This window comes from Calypte anna, chromosome 11 (assembly GCF_003957555.1).
Source record: "Calypte anna isolate BGI_N300 chromosome 11, bCalAnn1_v1.p, whole genome shotgun sequence".
In the NCBI taxonomy this organism is placed as follows: Eukaryota; Metazoa; Chordata; class Aves; order Apodiformes; family Trochilidae; genus Calypte; species Calypte anna.
In genome coordinates, this window is record NC_044257.1 from 16869414 (window position 1) to 16890069 (window position 20656).

Genomic DNA, 20656 nt, shown 5'->3' on the forward strand with positions numbered 1-20656 from the left:
GCAGCCACCTGGGATGTACTCCCATCAGCTGGGCTTGGGGTCAGGGTTGGGTGTGTTCTCAAGACATTCTTTGTGACAAAGATAATCTGATATTTGACTGAGGGTTTGACAAGCACAGACTTGAGGAACTTGGCTGTTGTGTTGCAATGGTGTTAGAGGAACAGGGCTGTGCAAACACAAACTCCCTGGTGGGTTTTTCAGAATTAACCCAACTGTGCACCAATCCTTTTGTCCACCTCCTCTGGTTCCCCCCCCCCCCAAAACTGGAAAACTTCACTCTGAAAGTGTCATTCTTGCTCCCAGATCTGCTCCTGACCTCTCTGCATTTATTTGATGTGGGTGTGAAATTCTCTTTGACCTAATTACAATTCCCACCTGGCGTTCTGGCACTGGAAATTTAGCTGTAGAGCTGCTGAATATAAAGTGTGTCAGATGCACTGTGGTCACCTCTGTCTTTCAGGGTGGAGATGAGCACCCAAGGGCTGCAGGCACTGAGATCATTTTACATGTAAGCCAGTGTTTAATTCTCCTAATAGCCCCAAGACTGCAAAAGCTCAAAGCCTTACACCCAGGATTAAGTGACCTCCTAAATATAGGCTTGTTGTTGCAGGGAAGGTAAAAGAACACCAGAGCCTCTGAGAACTGTTCTTGAAAAACATTTATTTCTGTAATGGGTTTAGAGCACTGACTTCCAAGCCCCAGTACAACACAGTTTCCCCCTGCAGATAATTCTGGGGACCATTAACTTTGATGGGAAAAAAGCAAAAGGCATACAAAGAAGCCCCCCAAGCAACCAGTTTGGTACAAACCAAACTGTGCCCAGGTTCTCTCTGAGCCTTTGCTGTTTCATCCTGACAGGGACAGAGCTGCTGCCCTGCTCCATCCCTTGCTCTGCAGGATGGTTCACTGCCTGCAGGCCCCAAATAACTTAAGATGTTGTGTTTCACTGCAAAAAAAAAACCCCAAAAAAACAAAACAGGGGGGACACAGGCAGAGAAGGCTGCTAGGATTCAGTGGCTGCTATTTTTGCAGACATCATTTAAAAAAGAAAACTCTATGCATTTCAGTTCCACCTCCTGAGCCCCAGCATTAGGAAAGCCAAATACAAACCCCACAACCAATGTACACAAAATAGTGAGCAAGTGTCCAGACATTTCCAAGCCCCTCACTTTACTGTGCCATGATCCCTCCAAAAAAAAAAAAAACCACAACAAAACCTCCATGGTGGGATCTTGTTGGATCTTATTTTTTTGAAGAGGAAGGGGCAGAGATGCAGCATAGCAACTGTCAAGCAATGTTTAAGGCAAATTATTAAGAGTTGAAGATTTTTTGTTTGCTTGTTGGTTGGCTTTGTTTTTTTTTAAGCTCTCAGGTAACATCTCAGCTGGACATTTAACTTTTAGATGATTTAAGAAAAGTTTGAGTGAAGTCAAGTTGATCTGAGCTTAGAACAGCAGAAAATATTATTCCCAAGACTATCAGTGAGAACAAATTACCAAAAAAAAAAACCAAAAAAAAATAATCAGAACTCCCCCAAAACTTTTTCCTCTCAGAGACCAGGTTGAGCCCAACTAAAACACAGACATGCACAGATATGAAGAAGGACAGGATGGAAAGCAGCTACAGACACAGTGCTGGACAGGACCAAAGCAGAGCCAAACCTAAATTTCAGAGATGTGAGAATGTGAACAGAGGAATGAGTAGAAAAATGAAGGGGGGAAAAAAACCCCAGAACCCCAGAGAGGGATGTTGCAGGAGATGGAATGGAAAATAAAAGTCCATTGTATGGAAAGGAAGGGAGTTCTTAGGTGCACACACAGCAAGCAGGGGGGTTCAGTTGCCTCATCTCTCAGTTGTTGTGTTAGTTTGTTGTGCTTTCCTCCTCCCTTTGAGATCCAGGTGATGGTGCCAGGAGGTTTGTGCCTTTACTCAGTCTGTGCATCATAATTAGCCCCCCCTGCTTTCTTCAGCTCGTTCCTGATGTAATCCTCATCCAGCTCTTTGTGGTCACTGATCACAAATTCTTTGGCAAAGTTCTGCAAGAGAGAAAGAAAAAGCCTGTTTAAGAAAAAAAAAAAAAAAAAAAAAAAAAAGGATACTTGTCCAAGTACCTGCATAAAGAAGCATTACCCAGCTTCAGTAGGAGCTGGATACCCTCATGTGCTAGGGATGAGAAACAGAAAGCTGTGGACGAGACAGAAAACCAGTGAGGGCAAAATCCAAGGCTTAACCCAGAGAGATTTTATGTTTCTGCTTCTACAGTCACAGGATCCAAGCCCCAATCCTGCCCTGTGCAGTGACTCTTCTGAGTGATAAAAGCCCAGGGCAGTTTAGGTCAAGTTTCCTGAGTAGTATGAAAGCTAAAAAGCTCAGAATTGTTGTCCTTCTTTCTGCCCCAAACCCACAGCAGAACACTTGGCAAGTCACTAATCCTCTATATTCCTTGGTCCTTTTTAGGACCCTTGCTCCCAAAAGAAGGAGCAGAGCCCTCCCAGCCCCCCAGCTGATGGGAGGATGCTTCCATTAAAGGTGGAGCAACACACAGATGGTACCAGGAGCAAATAAGTCTGCTGAGTAGATTTACTCACTCCTCCTCTCAACTTCTTAATACACAACATGGCCCAAACAAAGACACTGTCCTAGACAGGCTGCTGGGGTTCTTAAGAGGCTCCACTACACTCTGTGCTCTAATGATCCAATGTGACCTTTAAGGCCCTGCTTTATTAATCCAATTGGGTACTGCAGGGCAGCAATCTAGCTGCCTGAATGCTTTTTTGCAACTTCTGGGAGCCAGGGCTCTGTCCTTTTGTGGGGGATGTCCCTCCTGCCCCATAGCAAGAGGGTGGCAGGCATGTGTGTGCACAGAGATTTGGGCCAAGATGCACATTTGGTTCTTGCTTGAGCACTTCCCTTCCTAACCACAGCTGAAAACACTGCATGTGGCTCTTCCTTCCCCCCTCCTGAGCCCACAGAGGTTTCAGACAGCATGAAAAACACAGCAAGCATCCATGGCACTCTGCAGGGCCAGGGACAACCCCCCTAAAAAAGGAAAATAATAATAATAAAATTAAAATTGCCTCTCTGCAATGTCTCAGGAAAGCTGCAATGCTTGGCTCCCCGGGCATTAAGTGCCCCAAAAACTGGTGGGAACTGCCTGGCAGGATGAGGCCATGCTTTGGGAGAGAAGAAGTCATCTTGTCCAGGTTTGCCCAGCACTGGAACAATCCCAGCAGAGCTGTGGAAGGGGGAGAGGGGGTTCTAATTGATTTCAGACTCTAAGCCATGGAAGAGCTCTTTATTTGGCAGCGTCTCAAGGGTCTCAGTTTGGGATCAGAGTTGGGTAAAAAGGGGGAGGAAAAGGATTGGGCTGGAAAGAGTCTCAGCACCTCTTTCATGGGGTGGAATAAATGGATGGGGGAGCAAAGCAGCTCCCTCCCCCAGCCCAGTCTGCCAGGCTGCAGCTGATCCTGTTTCACACTGTAGGAAATCCTCACTACTGAACAGTTGCTTAGGGGGAAAAAAGGGGACAAAAAAAAGCTGATAGCATCTATGAGAAGCCTGATCTGCTCTGCTTTAGGTTCTCAGCACCATTTTGCTCCCCACGTCCATGGTTGGCTTTTCTGGTGTGAGGGCAGACAGACCTCGGGCAGATACAGTCATGCTTACAGGTGTCCTACTCCCAGATCTCCTGTGAGAGATCTCTTGCTAAGACCAAACAAGTGAATTTCAAGTATTTGTTTCTTGCCTTTGTGATTTTTGAGCTGAGCATCTTCAATTTCTTTTTGCTGAGCTAACAGGTTTGAAAACATTTCCTCAATTCAGGAAGCAAATTATCCAGGACTACCTGACTTCAGTGCTGACTCTAGTGAGAATTCAGGCAGATCCTTAAAATAATTTCTGAGGGATTCCAGGAAAAGTGTGTGTGTTTTATAAACACAGGGAGGGTTTCCTTCAATGCCCAGTCTGTAGAATCCAGATGGCTCTGAATTTTAAACTGTAGGTGCACTCATTCATCAACAGAAGAGAAAAAAATCATATGTACCACAAAGAAACTATGACTATAAACTGTTTTCTATAAAGTGTTTCTAGAAGGTGAAACTATAAAGTGTTTTCTCAACTTGAGAGTTATCTGCATGATTCCTGGGTGATGATCTGTGGCCACCAGCCCCAATTTCATGTTAATGCCCCTGAGACATCCTGCAAGGTTTGAATGATTTCCTCCTAGCAGTTGGCCAGATGGGTCCCAGCCACTCTTCAATATCCTCTTAGCTGACTGGGCCACCCCTTGTGTCAGATTTGTACCCTCAGAGTGCAATCTGGGTCACTGCTATTAATAACTCTTTGCTTTATTCCTTTCTGCTGGCAGGTGCTGCTGAGGGCTTCTTTGGTTCTACACACCAGCTCTGACCCACCATGAGGTCTCACCAAGCTTGGCTCCAAGGGGAGAAGATGCTCTGAGTGAGTTTGCTGCCTGGAATTCCTGATTTCTGTACCTCCTCAATTCTTCCACAGCCTCTGAATTCTCTGTTTGAGCTCTTTGGGGTTGAGCTTTTGTTCAGGGTGTGAATCTAAGGTGGTTTAGAGACAGATGAAACTGCCTCTTCTGTCAGCAGGGCAGGAAGACAGGAGGGACTGTGGCTCTCAGATCAGGAGCTTGGGCATTCATGATCATCAGCAGAGGACAACGTAGCCAGAGTTCACTTTTCCTCCCCTCCACTGAAACAGCCAGAATGTAGAATTACTCTCAAGTGATTTAATTGTATCTGATGGTAGCTAGACCAGGCAATGGTCCTTATTCAGTGTGACTGTCATCTGCAATTACAAAAAACCCATCAGAGCAAACCAGCCCCTGCAAAGCACCAGGGGAGATCCTAGCTTCAAGTGGCTAACAGCAATGCCCACAGGCATCCAAATCAGTCAGATTTCTGCTCTGCCACCAGCTTTTCTTTCTGTCCTCAAGAGCCTGGGGTGGGGACAGTCCCTGCTTTCTCTTCTCTCACACATACCACTCTCTAATGCCTTTCAAGAGAACTGCAGAACAGTTCCAGCAGCCTAAGGCACAGAACAAACCCATCTGATGCTTTGGCCCTGGCTTTGCTGACGTGCCTCTTCAGTTCACATCCTCCACTTCCTTTTCTCTCCTCCTCCCCCCCTCCCCAAGCTTTCTGCAATGGCAGCAAGCCCTGTGAGTGAATTCTACCCTTTGTATTTACCCCAGAGTCACCAGCAGACTCCAGACAGCAAAAACAATGATGCCATTTATCTTTATCACTCTCACAACACAGCAGTGACCACAGTTCCTTTGCCTTGCCTCTCAAATTATTGAACACCACATAAAAAGTAAGGTTTACTCATGGTTCTTCAGTGTACCTACTCAACACCTGCTTCAACTCATGCCTGAGTAGCAGAGGGTCACAGTTTTGCAATCCAATCCCTTGTGTCAATCTCCAAGTGACACTATTAGAGGAAAAGGGTTCCAACCACGCAGGTCAGGTTGCAAAAACTGAGCCTGAATCTCTCCCTGGGAAGCATAAAATCTGCTCAGCGAGTTCAGTTCAGCCTTTCTCATCCAGACAACATTATGAGGGGGAAAAAAAAAAAAAGGGTGGAGTAGATTTTCTTCCTAAGCCAGGCCCTGAATGTTTAGCATATGGGGCTATAAAATGTCCCTAAGCTGGCCAAGGGAAAATCTGTCTGGTGCAGATACTGTACCAAAATGTCTGCAAGAGGCCCTTATAAATCCCAGCATGAGGAAGCCTGAAGCCAGAAGGAAAATCCTTGTATCACCTCCAGACACATGGGTTCTTAGCAGCCAGGGATGGTGCCAGGTGGTTGAGCAGCTTCTCACTGGTTTTATTTACATTGGGCTTTGCAGCTGCCTTCATTGATGTTCAAAATCCTCAGATGGGAGCCACTGCTCCCATCACTGCTCCTCTCATTGCCAGTGCAGATGCAATACAGAGCAGAAGACATCTCCTACATTTCTTTTCCAGTGTAGTATGAATCCTGGACTTGCAGTCATGGGGAAGAGAGGATATTTCCTATGGCTGCAGCAGAGGAAAGTTCTAACAGGGCTTCTCTGAGTGCAAGGAGAGCTAAAAAGTGACAGGTGCCTATAAAAACACAGTACCACCACCCTCCCATCTACTCTGGCCTGACCAAACCTGGTCCTGTGATCTGCTGGCAGAGTCCAAGCTATCAGCAAAACCCCTCTGTTCAACTTTACTCTTTGCCAATTTTTATATGGACCAATTCCAGTGGCTGGGACAAGCCAGCCCAAAACCTCTGGCAAACTTCTCTCAGCAATGGGAGCTGCATTTCAGCTGATCTGCAAATTCTTCCTATTTGTGCTGTTTGGAAAAGTCCCAGGTCTGTGTGTCAGATGTGGGGTAATGAGAAGCTGCTTAGTCTGGCCTGAAGAAGTTACTTATAAAGTTACCACCTTCTGTGGACTGTGACAGGGACTTCTTGTACATCTGAATCCATTTGGTATGGTTGTTACAGTAAACCAGAAAAGGAAAACCAGCCAATCCCCACCATTCTGTTTGCCTTCCCAGCAGCATCTCCTCACCCTCCTGGGAAAGACTGTCTCAAAGCCACCATGATGTGGCTCAGATTTTCTCTCTGTTTCTATTAAACCATTTTCTGTTTAGGCCACTAACATGACAAACCTACAGCACACACCTGGAGTTAAATTTGTTGTAACTACTCCAAGACCTGGGAGAGCATCCCCCTGAGATACCAGTATCAGTACAGAGAGGATTTCAGAGGAAAAGAGAAAGGTCAACAAAAAATGATCTGGCTGTGAGTTCCCAAGCAGCAACCCAATAAACTTGTTGGTGTCACTAAATCCAGGCAAATTCCTCACCAGAAATAATAATTAATAAAATGCCACAAATAGTTGTTCACAGAAACAGGGCTGTTTTATCCTGACTCTGATTTAGGCAAATAACAGAGCACATGATTTTGTGGGGGCAGGAGTGCTGACGAAAACAGGGAAGAGCCAAAATTCATGGAAAATCAGCAGCAAAGGCTGGGCAGTCCCTTTGCTGACAGCCCTGCAGGGAAATTCAGAAACATCAGAAAAAAGCCCCACACTGCTAATGAAGGGTTAAAATCTCCTGCTAGGAAATGAAGTCAGGGAGGGCAAGAAGTTCACAGAGAGGAAGCAACACTCAGAAAGAAACCAAGTCCTGTTTTCACTTCTTCAGCATTTGTATCAAACCCCAAAGATTTGGTTGCCACTCCCAGCCCCATGACCCTTGTACCTGGTAAAAAAAAAATCACCATAACATCATCCCTGTGCCTCTCCTCAAAGTGAACATGAGCCAAGATGTTCACTACAAGTCACTACTTACACCTCACAGCCACCAGCCAGCTTTCACCTTGCAGGGATTTTTGTGGCTGGATTGAACCTCATGCTGGTAGCCATTCCTGGCCATGACAAACAGCTTACAGGAGCCTTGATTTTGGGGCTTAAGTTGAGCTTCTGGAGTAAAGGAGGTGAAAGCAGCAGCCCCCAGAGCACAGTGAGTCTCTTGGATGGATTTTTTTATAAGGCTGAATGAGCCACAGCTTGTACATAGAAAGGAGGAAAAATGCAGAACCATCCTTGCTGCCAGGGATGAAAAAAATGAGTTTAAGACAAGCTTTGGATGATCTTCTTTGTAGCCAAGTAGAAAAGATGCCCAAAGCATAGCAAAACATGGGGTTTGCTTGCTAGGCAGTAGTCAAGCTGCCTGTCTTTCACTTTGAGAGTCTCAGCAGAAGAAAGATGTTCATTGGCATTTATTCAGCTCAAGTGTAGCTCATCAGTGCAATGTAGAGAAAATAAAGCAGAGCTCCCCTCTCACTGGAGCTTTGGTCTTAAGCAAAGAGCCCCAGTTAGCATTTGCAAAGATGAGAAGCTCCTGAGCACCCTTCAAGTTTTACTGAGGGCTTCTCAGGCTGAAGAGCTTTGTTCTGGAATCCCAGAGGTCAGAGAATCAAAGAGCCTCCTTGTGCCACACTTCTTGGAAGGAAAGCCATGTCACACAAGGCAAGAGCACCTATGGACCATGCACTCAACTAAAAACTGCAGAGCACCAAACTGCATCAGCAGCTGAAATTCTCTGCAGGGTTTGTAAAGAAAAAAAGAAATTGCACTTTAGAGTATTGTTTATTCCAAATGGTGAACTAACCCTGAGTCAGATTGGAAGTTTATCATTACAGCAAACAACCAACTGTAATTTTCCATCTATAACTCACATCTCTAATCTTCTCTGCAAAAAGCAGCAGTATTGGGGGACTGGCAATGTACTTGAAGGTCAGGAGTGCTCAGAGTGAAACAGCTCTGAAATAAATTCCCTTCACTAAATTTCAGTTGCACTTTCTTGCCCTCTCATTTTGAGTGATTATCTGCAAGGTTACACTCATAAAAAGAACAAAATAGTTCTGCTTTTAGCCCACTCCACTCTGGAGGACTCTGTTTAGCACATGTAGAATGATTCAAAAGAGCTATCCAGGTAATTTCTTATGGAGAGGAGATCATCACTGACATTACACTCAGAAATGCTTTGGAGTGGATTATACACAGGGTTGCTCAATAAAAGTGTATTCAGCACAGGCTGTATTGTTTTCATATTTTAGTACAGATATGAAAACTTTTAAGTCAGAGCCAAGAACAGTTAATGATCCACCAGGTTATTAACTCATACAGACTACTAATCAAAGATGAAGCAAGTGAAATTGCAAATTATACAGAGCAGACCTGAAGGACAGATCTTAGAACAGCACTCAGGAATGCCATTGAGCTCAACAGGAATAAATTGTCTAAACATTTTATTTTTTCCAAATCTTGGGGCTTAGTGATTCTTATCTGAGTCATTCATTAGTACTCTATAATTTCATCTTCAGCTACAATTACACAGGTTCAGCTGCTTCACATGAACAGAGATTTGTTTTCCAAGCTCTCAGGTGTCATTGTGGGAGTCTCTTTTCAGCATGGACCCCTCTGCATAGCTGTCATTTCAAGAGATTTAGCACCAGTGCTTATCTTCTGGAAGGATATGAATTGATTATATTCTTCATGCTTCTTATCTAAACTACAAATTAATTGAGAGGACCTTCTTTCTCATCCTCCTGGGAGATTTCTTTACACAGGCAAGAACACAGCTTCTCAAAGGGATTGTTTCAGCAGTCAGCCTGTTCTCAGAGCACAGCATGATCACTTCTCAGGTATTGGAGAGGTTTAGTTGAAAGAGTTAATCTTGCTTTCAATAAGAGGAAACAAACTAAAGTCAGCTTTTCTGCAGAAGTTCTTTGCAGCCTTCCACAATTCCCTTCTCTTGGGGCTGTTGGGTTTTTTCACTTCCTTGGAGTGAGCTTGGAGCCTGCCAGAGCCAGTCCAGCTCTGAGAGCCCTGGGAGGCCTTGACAGAGTTAAATAATAAGCTCAGCTGGGGCAGATAAATTCAAGTGAATCCCTTCCAGGTTGTATACTAAGCCCATTTCTCTTTTTTCCTGATACACCCAAGACCAAACAGAAGCCTATTCAAATCTAGTTAGCTATTAAGAGCTGTTAGTTAATTGGTACTGGTAGAGACTTCAGACTTCAGTTGATTAGGTCCACGAATTCATTGTGCAGAAACAAAAGGCCTCAAGAGAAGATTAAACAAGGGTGTGGGCTTTTCTGTTTAATTTTACCTGCTTAACTTAATACTGCCTTGTTCTCTACCATTCAACATTGCTTTATTTCCATATCAAGGAAGGAGATGGGAAGCATCTTAATGGTGACAAGGAGTGCATATACTCTCTCCTCATGAAAAAGTTAAGACAGCCTGAAGCTCAAAGGTGCTTCCTTATGCCTGAGTGCTCAAAAGGGCAGATGTTAAGCCTTCCCAGGAGGAAGACAGGCACAGGGAAACTGCCTTCTTTTTAAAGGATTAACCACTAACTTGAAGGATGACCCAACCCTTCCCCCTCTCTCCCCTCCTGCTGGTGTTTGTAGAGATAAAAGCAATGAGGACTGGTGGTTAGAAGCAGAAGGGAGAGGTTACCTGTACTACTTCTTTGACCAGAGTCTTGTCAGTCCCAGTTTTGGCTCTCTGCAGGCCACTGACATCCTCTCCAATCCAAGTGATGAGGGCAAACTTGACTCTCTTGCTCATGGCATCTCCTGTGGTGAATCGGACGAAGCCGAACAATCGGACATCATCTGGAGAGACAGAGAAAAAAAGGCTTAAATGGTTAAAAACACCAGCATTCCTGCCTTGTGCCATTTGCTGGGGGTGAGACTGTTGCTTTTGACTGAAAATACCAAGCCAAGGCACTGATCTTGTGTTACAAGAGCATCACTCTGGATGACCAGGAGCTCTGCTCATACACCCTTTGCTTGCGAGGCGTGCTTTGCCAGGGTTAGGTTCTGCTTCTTCCTGGGGTGCTTGGAGTCACTGGGATGAAACTGGCTGTGCCAGACACTCCACCCCAAGTTAGTGGGCTGCTAGTGAGTTTGGAAAGGGCTGAAACACAGTCAACAGAGCACAGAGCTAACCCTATTCAGCCAAATCATTCATCTGCAGGTCACTGGTCAAGCAGGGAAGAAAGCGATTTCCCTGTTTCTTGCAGGACAGCAGCATTGGGGTCACATTTTATAATATATACAATTTGCCATTGTGCAAATCTGATCCTTTCCCCTCCTTCCCATCATCAGCATTTCTGGCTTACTTGTTGTACAGCTTTACAAGGAGGAGGGGAGAAGAAGGAGCAGAAGAAAGATCTGCTATAACTTCCCCAGCTGTGCTTTTCTATCCCTTCCAAAGCCCTGTAGAGAAAGGTCTTGGATTTTAAAACTATTCTGATCTTTGTTTCCCAGATGGTTTCTCCTGTATCATGACAGACTGGAGGTTTTTAGTCTGGCCATATGTGTAAAAACCTTGTAAACTCCTTGTCTTGAAGAGTTTGTTCTTTCATTGCAGTGACTCAGCTGAGGCAGTTGGATGCCTTCGTGATCACAGACACTTAGAGAGAGTGTGATCCCATCCACTCACATCCCAGCCTCCTCAGAATTCCTGGGGCTGGAGCCTTCCTCCAGGACTGTGCAGAAAATCAGAGCAGATGGACAGTTGTGCAATCGTGAGATATACCTAATCATAGCTCCTTCATCTGTTACAGGTCACTGAAGAGCTTTTAAATGAAATTACTCAAAATAGAAGAACAAACTTCCTGTTTGTAAAGAATCATGTTAATCCTGGTTGTGACCAGTCCAACAGTTATTTGCTGTCTTGACAACTGCCAGGTGAATATACAGGCTCCAGGTGTAGTTATGTTTGTCAGCATCACCAGCCTTGGATCCATTTCAGCACATTCCATGAATGGTCAGGAAAGCCCCAGGAGCTCTGGAGCCAGGGGGGCAGCAGCTCTGAATTGCTCATCCCCAGAAAATAAGCTGCTAGAAATCAGTTTGAAAAAAAAAAAAAAAATAGGGATGTTGTTCCAAAGCTGACATCCCAAAGCTTCTTTAACACTTTGTTTTGCCAAAGCATGAGTAAAGAAAACTGCCCCTTGGTAAAAGACATTTTTAATTCTGAAAAAAACCCCCTCTCCTATGCTCCTTTATTTTGTTCTTTATGTACTTGTTTTGCCACAGGAAAAAACTGGAAAATGTATGTAGGGGTGTGTGTGAGCCAGTACAGTGTTCAACAACCTCCTCTGAAGAGTTCAAAATTTCAACAAGGAAGAAAAGAGATCTTATTCCAAAGAAAAATCCTGATGGAAGGAGAGTCAGAGTAATCTGTATTGACAGTGTAGGCAACCAAATCTCTCTCGGACACCCTGCAACTGGCAAGTACAAGAAATGCATGGAGAGACTCCTGTTTCTGACAGTAAATCCTCTTCCCCAGATTGATTAGAACCATAAATGAACCGACAGCCAGGAAATACCCAAGGTGAAGAGAGACAGTAAATCCCCTGATGTTACTATTAAGAGTTGTATGAAAAAAAACCTTGCTTTCCCAGATCTGGCAGTAAAGGAGGCCATGCTCCACTAAGAATCCTGCTCTGGTTCCTATGGGAACACAAAACTGAAGGCACTTTAATGACATCAAGTCCTGGCCCCTGCTATGCTGTAACAGTGTCACAGCCCTTCCAGTGGACCCATCACTTTCCACCTTGAGTATGTGGGTGTTTCATCCTTGCCCCTTTTATCAAAGATCCTGCAGACCTCTCTGAAGTATGTTCCTTAACCAAAAAGGTAATGCACAGATATCATGAATGTGAAGAATTCCAAGTTTCTCTGCAGTGCTTTTTTCACAGCAACGTAGAAAGGAGGTTGAAGGAATCTATCTGTCAGCATGAACTTTGGTTTGACCTGAACCCACAGATCATTGGCAGCAGCAGGATTTGCTTCTCAGCAGAATAGTTGGAGTGCTTTCCCATCCTGTCTGACAGCAGCCTGATCAGTGGCACTGAAGAGAGCCAAATTCAGTGATTCCATGTGGGCTTTCAACTCTTAGATCACCTATTACTCAGTGATTATGAGAAACCCTTCCCCATGTTCTTCCCAGTAAACTGAAGGAGCAGCTGAGGTTGGATGTGGGGCTCTGAGTCAGCAGCTTGGGCAGAGTTTACCTGGGGGGGGGGGTTTGAAAGGTTCCATCCAAGCTTTTTGCTTTCTCCTCCTGCCTCCCTCTGGAGGTTGTATCCCCACAGCAGCCAGGACAGGCTCTTCAATTGCCACTTTTGAATCCAGAAATATTTAATACAAACTACCAGGCTGTGAAGTGCAGCAGCTGAGAAGCATTTCAGCAGCTGCAGATGAACCCAAGAGGGAAAGTGAATTGGAGTCCTTATCAATTAACACAGCTCTTTTACTAAAGGGCAACAGGGACAGAAGATGTGGAGGTTCTTAGCACTTGTGAGCTGGCTGTGAGCCCCTCCAGCTGTAGGGCAAAATCCCTGAGCAACAGCAGTTGAGTTTCCCAATTAGACTGAAGCATGTTCAGAGTGATAACGGGATCAAAACTCCACTTCTTTTGTACTCCCAGCTTTCCTTTCACAGTTAATCTGTTCTACCCTGCCAGATCACCTCACTGCCCTGGAAATCATGAGTGCCATCAGTGCTGGCTCCCTTAGAAATCTCCAGGCATTATTATCCCTGTCAGGTGTTATTTTCACAGAAAACCTTACAGAGGTTTTAGGAATTTGTTGGGGAAGGGGAGAGGGGAGGTCTAACAAATCAGCAAGAGACAGTGACAGTGTATTTCCAAAGAAGAAGGAAACCCTCTGAAGGAGGAAATCCTGCTTAGCTCTACACAACCATCATCCTGGTCCCCAAGCCATGAATTTCAGGGGCAGAGAGAAGCAAATAATAGATCTGGTTAGAGCGGAAGCAGCTTTATTTGAGAAGATCTCCCAAGTTAGAAACAGCAGAAATTAATGTGAATTCCTATTAATATCATTACAATCTGTGATTCTATGACTATACTCCTTTAACTATGGTTATCCAGCATGACAATAGAGCTAAACAAACACTGAAAAGTGCAATGAATGCCTTAATGAGCATCACGGAGTATTTTTCTCCAAACCCCATAGCTATCAGTAGGCAGGATTTTCCAAATATACTGATTAAGCTGTCAACAAAGCTCCCTGCCAAGCTGCAGAGATTTTCTTGATGGTGCTCTCCTGTACTTCATCCACTCAAACCCCTTGGTTCAGCTGCACTAAAAAATTCCCCATTAGATTAAAATGCACTGACTCATCAGTAAAAGATAATAACTGCAGGAAAGAAATAACCTGACAAAAGTTTCACAGTTTTTAGGCTTAGGGCTCAGAACAGCCAAGCCAGAGCCATGCCAAGATAAGGGCACTGCTCCCAGCTTCACCTGCCTGCTAAATCAAGGTCATATCCAGCAAGGCAGCTGATGGAATGATCTGGTTTTGTGTTCTGTCCAGGGATGAATTACTGATAGTACATGAGAGGTTTCAGGGGGATTTATTTTGTTTGTTTCAATTGGCTTCATTTTAGATTAATTTGTCAATTTTCCACCTCTTTAGTCAGCCCTGTAGTCAGGTAGCTAGAAGTGCAGACAGAAAGTCTTCCCTGCCTCTTACAACACTGTTTTTCTCCCTCTTTAACCCTTCTATCTCCATTGCAATGCTGCCTTGCACCATGCAGCCATGGTCATTAAGTCATCTCAGATAAGGGTAAGATGTGTGACCTTGGGACCATAACCACAGGGCATGTTGTAGGGCACCAAACCTTCCCTGTGCAACCCAGGGGAGCTGACACAAGCACAGGGTACCCAGGACACAGGTTCATGAGGACAATGACCCATTCCTGACTTCTCCAGGTGGCTCTGGACCAGTGAAGCCACCAGCAGCCTTTCATTGCTGCTGCCCCAGTGCCAGTGGTCCTGCAGTGGTCTCTCTCCTGCCCTGGGTATATTTTGGCAGGCAGACTGGGAGGTGAAACAGGGGATCCAGCTAATCTTTGTTCCCTGCCAGAAGGAATGGTTGTGTTAGCCAGAAGGAAGGGCCAGGCAGGTCCTGAAACAAGGGGCATGCAAAAAATTCTAACAATCTTTTTTACCTCATCTTACAGAACCATGAGTGCTTTGTGTTGGAAGGGACCTTAAAGATCATCTTGTTATAACCCCCCTGCCATAGGTGAGGACATCTCCCAGACTAGACCAGGTTGCTCAAAGTCCCCACACTTTCAGGGATGGGATACCCACAATTTCTGTCTAGCACAGGGTGGTAAAATGCAACCCCACAGCCATGCTATTTTAATTAGGCATCACAAAGCCAACCTGAATGCAGAGTTACTGTTTCAGTCCAGAACTCCACTTGTTGCTCCCACAAAAAGGAATGAGAATACTCCCTAAGCACAGGAGGGGACAGGGAAACACTGCAAAGACAGAGTGGAATGCCCATAAGCCACCCTTGGCCCCAGGTCTTCCTTTAAATAGATACTAAGGGAAAGCAGGCTGGATAAACATTGAAGAGGAAAAACAAAAGCAGTAGGAGACTGATTTACAAAGCCCATTTTAGCAACTTAAGATGTAGCCAAATACAGATAAGCACCTATCTCATTATATGTCCTAGTTCATTTTTACAAATCTTTTCCTACAACCCAAGGTGCCAATGTCATCTTGGTGATCCCAGCTCCTTGCTTCTATATTTTATTTGCAGTCCAGGCCTTATAGGGCAATTGCCATAAGCCCCAAAGAGCTTGCATTTGTCTTGGGAGGCAATTCTATTTCTATTTTCTTCCTAATATCTTATGTCAAGCCAAAATGATTTTATAGGGCATTTATTTCAGACCAAAGATTTTCAGTTCTTCCTGGAGCTGAATGCACAGTCTAGTTTTGGTCTGATCTTTTCAGACACATGAATAACTATCCCATTTCATGCTGTCATTGCAATTATTTATCTGGAATGGAGCTTTCCAAATAAAAGGCTCATTATTTTTTTTTTTTCTGGTCAGAGATGCATTGAGAAACAACTGTTCACATGTGGCACAGGGACAATCACAGTCTTCCAACCTCTCTGTTGGCAGAATACACACTTTAAAAAAAAGTAAATTACAGACAGAAACCCATGTAATGCTCTTCTGCTTCCTAAGGCAGAAACTGAGGCAAAGTGTTCAGTGCAGTCAGGTATTACTGACACAAACAAAAGTTTAAGTGGATGTTTTTGGCTGGACTTTTATTTCAGTATCTCAGTTGTATGCCACTCAACTCTTCAGGGCAACAACATCACCAGCCCACTTGTAAGACTTTGAAATTTAAACCAAACCCCAAAAAAACACCAAGAACCTTCACATCCTTCTGTACAATAACCTTCAACTCTTATTTTTGCTTCTGGATTCAAATCCACCAGCTCAGCTGTTTGGGTTTTTTTTTTCAGTGTCCTGATGGCACATACTACTCAACACCAAATCACTGCTTCTGGATCCATGCCACCTGCAGAAGCAAGGGCTGGAACTGTGAAGGAAAACAGCTCAAAAGCCTTGAATCCAGTCCTTGTTCAATGCAGATGTAATTGGTGCTGTTAAGCCAACCCAAAACACTCCTTAGCCAGAAGACACAGGGGATGTCTGCACTCTGTGCTTAATGACCCTGACTCAATTAATGTCCCCCACTTTGCTCTCCAGACTCTTTGGGTCAGACAAAAGCCACCACAGCCAGGTATTTTGGGCATTACACAGGCCTGCAAGAGGAGGTGCCACCTTTTCATCGTATAAAGACTTTATTGTGCCAGAGGTTTAAACCAACCCCTTTGACTTCACTTTGGGATAAGCTGGCAGAGAGGCATCTGGGGCTGATCTTTGGAGGGCAGAGAAAACCACAGCCTGAGACTCAGGCAGTGCCACCAACCAAAGCAGAGGAACCATCCTGGGGCTTGACATGAACACTGACAAACAACAGCAGGACACTGGAGACTGCCACATACACTGAAGTCCAGGGTTCAAGCTGTGTTTGCAGTGGGACTCTGAACCAAATGGCCCTAGAGCAGCTTTTTTTACCATGTTTTCTTCCTGAAAGAGTGGCAATTGCCATCCCCAAAGAGTGAGATGGGAAAAGAAGGACAGTTTCATGGTGCAGTTCCTTAAACTTCCCTGCTAGTACACAAAACCTAGTCAAGAGCTTTAGGAAGGAAAAGCCTCCACCTCTTGGACCTGTGGGCACTGTGTGTCTGAAAGCAGAACAGTGGGAGGGATGAAACCCAGCCAAGGCAGAGGGACTGCTGGAGCTCAGGGTCCTGGGCTGTTGTGTGCTCCTTCAGCAGCAGCCCACGGAGTGATGCTGGGAGCTTTGCCGAGAGCTCTCTCTCCTAACATGCTCTTTTTGAACTGCTGCTTCCATTAAAAGAAGCTATTTTAGCTTCTTGCTTTTCCCTTTGTCCTCATCCACTCTCGTTCCCCGAGGAGGTTTGCAGGATCACTGATGGGTTGGGCCATGGTCTGTATGAAAAGGGTGATGTAGGGGGGGGGAGGAAGAAAAAGCAAAAATACAACCCTGCTACCAACCCTCCAGCCCTTCCTAACCTCTGTTGTTGCACAAGGCAGGATATCCACCACAGGCAAATGTCTTCCAAACTGGTACAAAAGACCTCCTTGGTCTTAGAGCCACATGAATTAGCACACACACTGACACTGCCTGCTCTGTAATTTCATGCCCTGAAGTGCAGCAATATGTGCTGCATGGTGAAGTTGCTTTTAATGAGAATGGTGATTAAAGAAAGCAGGGAACACAGAGCTTTGCCACTCAGGACGACTCTGAAATAGGTGGTGGAGAAAGCAGAACAGAGCAAGATTGGATGGAGGGGCTGGGTGAAACTTTGCATGCTGAGGTTTTCAATTCCACCTCCAGCTCTCACCTTCAACCACCAAATTATGCTTGGCTTCTACCAGAGGCAGCTGGAATACTTTGTGGCTTTCAGGGCAGTGTTTTTCACAGAACAGGAATTCAAAACAAGGAAGGAAGTTTACTCTGATGCCAGTGTTTTTAATCTTTTTATCACATTTTCTGAAGCTGTTAGTATTGACAGTAGCTCCTCTCTCCAGCAACATGTAGAAAGAGATAGGGAGGAATAATATTTACCAGCTCTTCCCATCCCTTTCAACTCTTTTTTTAAATTACTTAGTTTCAGTAGAAATATTCTACCCAGCTTCATAGTAACATTTGGCACCTTTCTTCCAGATGGGAAGGAAAGCTCTAACTTCACTGCTAGCCTGAATCTGTTTTTCTGCCTGTGTCTAGGGGTCCAGGTGCAGGGTTGCTGCACAGATGAAGGCACCAAAACTTCTCCCTCTTGCATCCCCAGCTGCTGCTCTTTAATTCCTGGGTGGAGGAAGATCCTTTCCAGCACTCAGCCAAGCACTGGTACCTGTAGTTCCCTACATCCTTAGGTAAGTTTGAGGATAACCTCTTAACTCTGGTCTGCCAAGGAGCATGAGAAGGAAGAGGGAAAAGGAGAAGCAAGTAGCTGTAAGCTAACAATAGGCCACAGCCTACCCCACAGATGCCCTTTTCTTAACTCTTTCCTTACCATGCTAAAATATGCAAAGATTCCTTTTTTGCTGTAAAAAGTTCAGTGTTGGGGGCAGCTTGGCACTTTGCTGGTATAAAACCAAGGTTCCTTAAACTCTGTTTTAATACCCTGAGTAGAAATAAGGGTTTGGCTCGTGCAAACAGTGGCAAGAAAACAAAACTGGCCATATTCCAAAGTGCAATATGTGCCTCTATCAGTTTTTTTTATGTGTGTCCTGCCCAGCCCCAGCAGTGACTGACTTCTCCCTGCCAAAATCCTCTGTCTGCTTAGCCACTGGATCAAAGGATTGCCTTTGCTGCAGAAGGGAAGATTGGAACTGTCCTTGAGCCACTCCAGCCAAAACATTAAAAATCAGTTCAGATAAAATAAGAGCTTTACTCCTTAAAAACAAAGAAAGAAAACAAATGGGAGAGGTTTCTCTACAAGCCCCAGATGTCTGGAGACAGTTATCTTGGCCACAAGAAGAGGCAGAGAACATGGCACTCAGATACTGAAGCTGTTGACCTTGCAAGAAACCCACCAACCCTTTGGATAATGTTGGAGTGAATTTGGGAAGTGCTGAGCCCTGGGCTTCCCTGTATGCCAGGGAATTATTATTTTTTTTTCTTATGTAGCCCATTAAGAAGAGTTGGGTGGGAAGGAGTTCTTGTGGTACAGGGTATCAGGTCTTCTGGCACCAACTACAAGAGGATCCTTTTCAGTTTTGATAATTTTCCCTCCAAAAGTCTCAGAAAGAGCTGGAAATGGACAGCTGTGTTAATCCTAGCAAGACCTCCCTGCAAATGCCATGCAGAGCAGTAAAAACTCTATCGATTTGGTGGATACTTTCCAAGGACTAAAATGTATTTTTTCCCCCTATGCTATTTATTGACTGATAAATATCAATCCTGTCCTGCTCTCCTTTAAGTTACTGGAAGTCTTCCCCTCCAAATCAGTAAAACACAGTCAAACCCTAGCACTTAAGAGACCACTTTGGACAGGATTTGGTGTTTCAGAAGCTCTGGGACTACAGTGTCTCCAGGGTCACCCCACCCTCAGAAGGGAGACTGCTCAAAACCACAAAAAACTGCTCAAAAACACAATTCCTTCCCAGTACAGACACAGAATTTTTAAAATACAGGTTAACCATCATCCTTGATTGCTGAGAAACTGGGTGAGTGAGGAAGACTTTTGTATAGATCAGTAAGAGTCACAAATGCTTCACATCTCATGGCACTTGGTGACACTTAAATAGCAGCCAAGAGAGGAGGAACAGCAATAAAATTCCCTCCTAGAAGTTACAACAAAAGTAACAATCAGATTAATTTAAATATTCCTCGGTCTATTTTCATTTTCCCCAGGTTTTGTTTCCCCTGTTGGTGTTGTACAACCAACAGCTCAAACAACAATCAGCTGCCACGTTTAAACCTAGAGCTGGAGCTGTTGTGGTTGTGCAATGCCACATCTCGGGGTGTTCCCAGTGCTGTATTGTTTGAGCTGATCTTTGCTATAACCACTCTCTTCTCCAGTTTCATGTTCTTATAAAATCCCAGGAAGCTTTTTAACTGCAGTCACTTTAGTGCTATGGATGCAATTCACAGAATAATTTTATTACAAACTGTTCTGTTTGCATCTTTTTAGCCACAAAAACCGAGTCTCTTTTTTCTTTTTCTTTTTTTTTTTTTTTTTTTTTTTTTTTTTTTCAGTGCTAAACAAGGAGACCGTTGCTAACCAAGCATTTTACTCGCTTACAACCGAAAAGCAAAGAAAAATTGTGCAAAAGAGGGGAAAAAAACATACCCAAAGAACCTAAAGCCTAAGGGTGAGACAAAGGACCAGCTGGACTCTGGACTTCAGTGAGCTGCAAACGCGATCATGCAGGACGGGGCAGACAGCACGGATTCCACTTCTCCCAAGTTTTCTCCCATCCTTTCCCCCCCTGCACCGGGCAGCAAGAAACCCGGGAAGGTACCAAAGCAATGGAGACGGAGCTTACCTGTACACTTCCTTTTGAAGGTTTCATAGTCTACTCCTTGGTCTCCAGGGACGATTGTAGAACCGTTGTATTTAAAAGTCACCCTTTGGGAGGGGGAAAAGAGAAGGGGAATAATAATAGGCTTAAAAGACACCCTTTGGGATGGGGGAAAAAGGGATAATAGACTTAAAAGACAGCCTTTGGGATGGGGGGAAGGGGAAGGGGGATATATTTACCAGTCAGGCTTTTGGGAAGGGGAATGAGGAGCTGGGGAAGAACACACTGTACCGAAGCATCCTTTGGGAAGGGGGGAGAGGTGCAAGGGAATGAGGTCTGCAAAAGTCACCTTTTCGGGAGGTGGGGGTGAGGGTGGGGAGGGAAAGAAGGGGGAATCCCACAGCACCAGTGCCCACCTACCAGTTGACCTCGGTGGCATCGTCCCTGACGAGGTTGTACGCCTCCCTGCACGCCTCCTTGTCGATTTTGGTGGCCATGGGGGCGACCGGCCTTGCCGGGGAGGGGGTCGGGGAAAGGGGGGGGGGAGCGCGGAGGGGCGCGGAGCTTGGTGGGCAACAGCCGCTGCTACCGCTCCTGCCACTGCCGCTGCTGCCACCGCACCGCGCAGCCCCGCGCAGCGCTGCGCCCGCCGCCCGCCTCCGCCCCGCCGCCG

General features: G+C 45.1%; 1 protein-coding gene across 1 annotated transcript; it reads right to left on the reverse strand.

Annotated features, from left to right (window-relative positions):
- Window positions 1-643: 643 nt before the first annotated feature.
- On the reverse strand, window positions 644-20621 carry COTL1 (coactosin like F-actin binding protein 1). The gene is made up of 4 exons (XM_008491656.2): window positions 20404-20621; window positions 20008-20090; window positions 10037-10194; window positions 644-2036 (listed from the first exon to the last, which is right to left on the reverse strand). The coding sequence occupies exons 1-4, from the start codon at window positions 20478-20480 to the stop codon at window positions 1926-1928; spliced, it is 429 nt and encodes a 142-aa protein (XP_008489878.1). The 5' UTR covers window positions 20481-20621; the 3' UTR covers window positions 644-1925.
- Between the last annotated feature and the right edge of the window lie 35 nt (window positions 20622-20656).

What these genes read in the sequence shown, in the direction of transcription:
- COTL1 (XM_008491656.2), bottom strand. Translation starts at nt 20,480, where the DNA reads ATGGCCACCAAAATCGACAAGGAGGCGTGCAGGGAGGCGTACAACCTC. An exon ending in GATGCCACCGAGGTCAACTG is followed by an intron (nt 20,091 to 20,403) that starts GTAGGTGGGCAC and finishes CCCCTCCCAAAG; the next exon opens with GGTGACTTTTAAATACAACG. An exon ending in CTTCAAAAGGAAGTGTACAG is followed by an intron (nt 10,195 to 20,007) that starts GTAAGCTCCGTC and finishes CTGTCTCTCCAG; the next exon opens with ATGATGTCCGATTGTTCGGC.